The sequence below is a fragment of the Solea senegalensis genome, unplaced genomic scaffold, assembly GCF_019176455.1.
Source record: "Solea senegalensis isolate Sse05_10M unplaced genomic scaffold, IFAPA_SoseM_1 scf7180000016885, whole genome shotgun sequence".
In the NCBI taxonomy this organism is placed as follows: Eukaryota; Metazoa; Chordata; class Actinopteri; order Pleuronectiformes; family Soleidae; genus Solea; species Solea senegalensis.
Window position 1 is genome coordinate 1 of NW_025322097.1, and position 4,200 is coordinate 4,200.

General features: G+C 45.4%; 1 protein-coding gene across 1 annotated transcript; it reads left to right on the forward strand.

Annotated features, from left to right (window-relative positions):
- Positions 1 to 599: 599 nt before the first annotated feature.
- LOC122763471 (cofilin-2-like) lies at positions 600 to 3,303 on the forward strand. The gene is made up of 2 exons (XM_044018321.1): positions 600 to 690; positions 2,869 to 3,303. Exons 1-2 carry the CDS (start codon positions 688 to 690, stop codon positions 3,286 to 3,288), a joined length of 423 nt encoding a protein of 140 aa, XP_043874256.1. The 5' UTR covers positions 600 to 687; the 3' UTR covers positions 3,289 to 3,303.
- The last annotated feature ends 897 nt before the right edge of the window (positions 3,304 to 4,200 follow it).

Consider the following 4,200-nt stretch of genomic DNA (forward strand, 5'->3'; position numbering starts at 1 on the left):
GGAGCACACACGCGCACATTTAGGATCATTCATATATAAGATGGACTTTATTTTATTTACATCCAATGATTTTATTTAGAACAAGGACACACGTGACTGCACCTGCTTTTCAAAATAAAGTTAAATAAACAATTTTTTTCCCTGAGGTTGATGATGTGAGATTCATGTTTGTTCAATAAGAAGTTACATAAACACCAGGTACATGACACACTACTGTTATATACTAGTATATGTTAGTATATAGTAGTATATAGTCCTAGTAGTAGTAGTATTTTCTGCTTATGCCTCTTAATTCAAATCATTTTACATTTTATTAGACACACACTCTGTCTGTCTGCCTGGCTTCTTAACTTAAGTGAAATGAATATACAAATAAACATTAACAATATACGATAATGAATGAATGAATAAATGAGTCAAGTCTGGGATTAAAACAGGAATTTAAACATCATTCTTATAAAACACTTGAATATGAGCCTTTGATATAAATATAATAAAATAATGAAAAGAAAACTCCTTTTACAGTCCCTTCAGCTCCGGTCCGTGTTGCCAGTGACGTCATCCTGATCCCGGTGAGGCCCCGCCCTCCCCCTCCTCCTCCTCCTCCTCCTCCTCTCTGTCGCTACCTTTCACCTCAGTCAAACCCTGATCTGACGGCGTCGCAGCGCGGACAAACCCCGGGAAATCATGGTAAGAACCGAGCCCGGTCCGGCTGCATAGGAGCTCCGTGTTCCGGGCCTCCGGGGCCCCCGTCAGCGGTAGACAGAGGCCGGCAGAGGAGCGCTGCGGCTCGGCCGCGGCTCCTCCTCAGGACCGTTATGTGTCTCCGCGGCAGCAGCAGCATGGCCGCCGTTCTCCGGCCTCCGCACCGACACCGTTACTCGGTGTTCCCGCCTCGTTCTCGCCGCTTTCACGGGCGGGAATTGTACTCGTGTCGTTTCCGGAGGTTTTCCCCCCCACATTTGTTTCGTTAGTGACCGGTGAAACGGTCAGGTCTGAGAGCCGAGCCGGGCCGGGCCGGGCCTGGCCGCAGGCCGTGTGGCTCAGGGCGGCCATCTTATTCCGGCTGCCGGACTGAGCCGATGCACCCGGTCCGGTCTGAACCCGGTGTAAGGACCCAGAGCTCGGACCCGGACTGGCCTAGACCCGCGAGTGTTAACGTGAGCCGGTTCTGCTGAGACCGGAGCGGGTTATGTGAGTTAAATCCGGGTTATTTAAACCGAGTCAGACTGCAGAGTCACGGTTATGGAGGCCTGAGAGGGACAAATACAGCAGGACCAGGACCAGGACCAGGATCAGGTCCTGGACAGGATCAGTTAAATAATAACCTTCAGCCAAATGTAATAAAATCATTGATCAGTGATTGATTTTATTGGTCAGTTCAGATTCAACAACAGTTTAAAAAAAATCTCATTGATAAAAAAACGTTGTTCTTTGTCTCACTGAAATGTTTTTAATTCACAGTCCTAGTGATTTATCTGAAACTACCACAGGGGGCGCCACAGCATCATAGCTGTGACTGTTGTCATGGCAACGACAGATTTTAAAAGTTAGTTTGCTTATGTTGAGATGAAATGTAGAATCTCGTAGAGGACAGGAGGCTCCGCCCATCACGGTGACATCGTTCTGTCTCGCTTTGATTCAAACGTGATTTTCTACACACACTGCAGTCACATGATGTATTTCAATGTTTAAATCAAGAAAATGAATGAAACCGCGATGAAATCAGATTACTGAATCCACTGAAGCTCCTGTGATCAGATTACTGCAGATTCAGTCAGATTACTGAATCCACTGAAGCTCCTGTGATCAGATTACTGCAGATTCAGTCAGATTACTGAATCCACTGAAGCTCCTGAGATCGAATTACGCCGATCAGATTGCTGAATCCACTGAAGCTGATGAATGCTACGAATTCAGTCAGATTACTGAATCACTGAAGCTCCTGTGATCGAATTGCACGGAGTCAGTCAGATTACTGAATCCCGCAAGGCTCCTATTGATCGAATTACACTACGAATTCCGTCAGATTACTGAATCCCACTATGAAGATCACCTGAGTCGGATTGCTGCGGATTCCGGGTCGGATTGCTGAGATCAGGATCCTGTGATCAGATTACTACGAATTCGTCAGATTACTGAATCCACCGACTCCTGTGATCCAGATTACCACGAATTCCGTCGAATTACTGAATCCACTGAAGCTCCTGTGATCGAATTACTGCAGATTCCGTCAGATTACTGAATCCACTGAATCCTGTGATCAGATTACTGCAGATTCATTAATTTCGCTGGTCCAGAGATCCCTGTGATCGAATTGCTGCAGATTCCGTCAGATTGCTGAATCCGCAAACTCCTGTGATCAGATTACCGAATTCAGTCGGTGTGAATCCACTGAAGCTCACTGTGATCCGGGTACTGCGAATTCAGTCAGATTACTGAATCCGCAGGCTCCTACCGATCAGATTGCTGCAGATTCAGTCAGATTACTGAATCCCACTGAAGCTCCTGTGATCCAGATTACTGCAGATTCAGCGGTCAGATACTGTAAGATCCACTGAAGCTCCCTGTGATCGTTACTGCAGATTCCGTCGATTGCTAGATCACTGAAGCTCCTGTGATCAGATTACTGCAGATTCAGTCAGATTACTGAATCCACTGAAGCTCCTGTGATCAGATTACTGCAGATTCAGTCAGATTACTGAATCCACTGAAGCTCCTGAGATGAGGTGTTTTACATGATGTTGACATGTTTTTACAGATGTTATGATCATGTGATGAAACGTCAGATGTTAATTCATTCATCAATGTTCCTTCAGTTGTGTTGGTGGTAAACTGAGCTGACTGTGTGTGTGTGTGTGCGCGCAGGCGTCAGGTGTGACAGTGAACGATGAGGTCATCAGAGTCTTCAATGACATGAAGGTGAGGAAGTCGTCCACCCAGGACGAGGTGAAGAAGAGGAAGAAGGCCATTCTGTTCTGTCTCAGCGACGATAAGAAGAAGATTATCGTGGAGGAGGGGAAGGAGATCCTGGTGGGCGAGATCGGCGAGACCGTGGACGACCCCTACATCTCCTTCGTTAAGCTCCTCCCCCCCAACGACTGCAGATACGGCCTGTACGACGCCACCTACGAGACCAAGGAGTCCAAGAAGGAGGACCTGGTCTTCATCTTCTGGTATGAAGTTTGTGAGCGGGGTCAAGGGTCACAGAACAGATGTCTTATGTTGTGTAAGATGATATCGGCCCAGTGTTTATGTGTTTATTCTGTTTGTGATCTGTCCGAGTAAACGCGGGTTTATGTTGTGACGTGCTCGAGTCGCGGGAAGTGATGATGAGTCGAGGAAATTCAATTGAACAGGAAGTGCCTTTTATTTTGACAGTCACAGCGGCAATGAAGACGCCACATCCTGTCATTGACTACATGAACACTGTATTTTACAGTGTATTTTCAGCATATATTACGGGGTAACTTACTCTGTATTTACCACGTATTTTACAGTGTATTTACTGCGTATTTTACAGTGTATTTCGCTAATGTATTTTATTAAATGTTACACATGTAAAATGTGTAACATTTGTAACATATTCAACATAAAACCGTGTTTCTATTTTAACACACACACAGTGTGTGTTTGTTCACAGATGATCTTTGTAACCAGTTTGACCTCTGACCTCTGAACCCTGACGACTGCTGTAAAGTCTTGTTACAGATGAGTTAATTTTTCTCCCGAACGTTCAGTCAGTTCTGCTGGTTCTGGTTCTGTCTCTGGTTCTGATTCTGGTTCTGGGTCTGTCTCTGGGTCTAGTTCTGGGTCTGTGTGTGGTTCTGGTTCTGTCTCTGGTTCCGTTGATGTTTATTTGGAGCTCACAGAAACAGAGGCTGGTGTTTATTGCACAGGAAGTCACAGTTTGACAAAATAAAAGTCTTTGTTGGTTTAGTTTGAATTTTAACGTCTTTTCTTTTCCATGATTTATTCATCAACGATCTCATGACTGCGACCCGCTGCACACAGGAAGTGATTAGTTTATGTGGAGACAGGCGGAGGGATTCTTAACTCCGCCCACCCCGGTCTCATGGTTCTGTTTGTAGACGGCAAACGAATCAAAAGTTCCTTTAACTTTTGGTTCTTTCTGTGGTTTTGACTGGTTCTGGTTGTGGTTTTGACTGGTTCTGGTTGTGGTTCTGACTGGTTATGGTT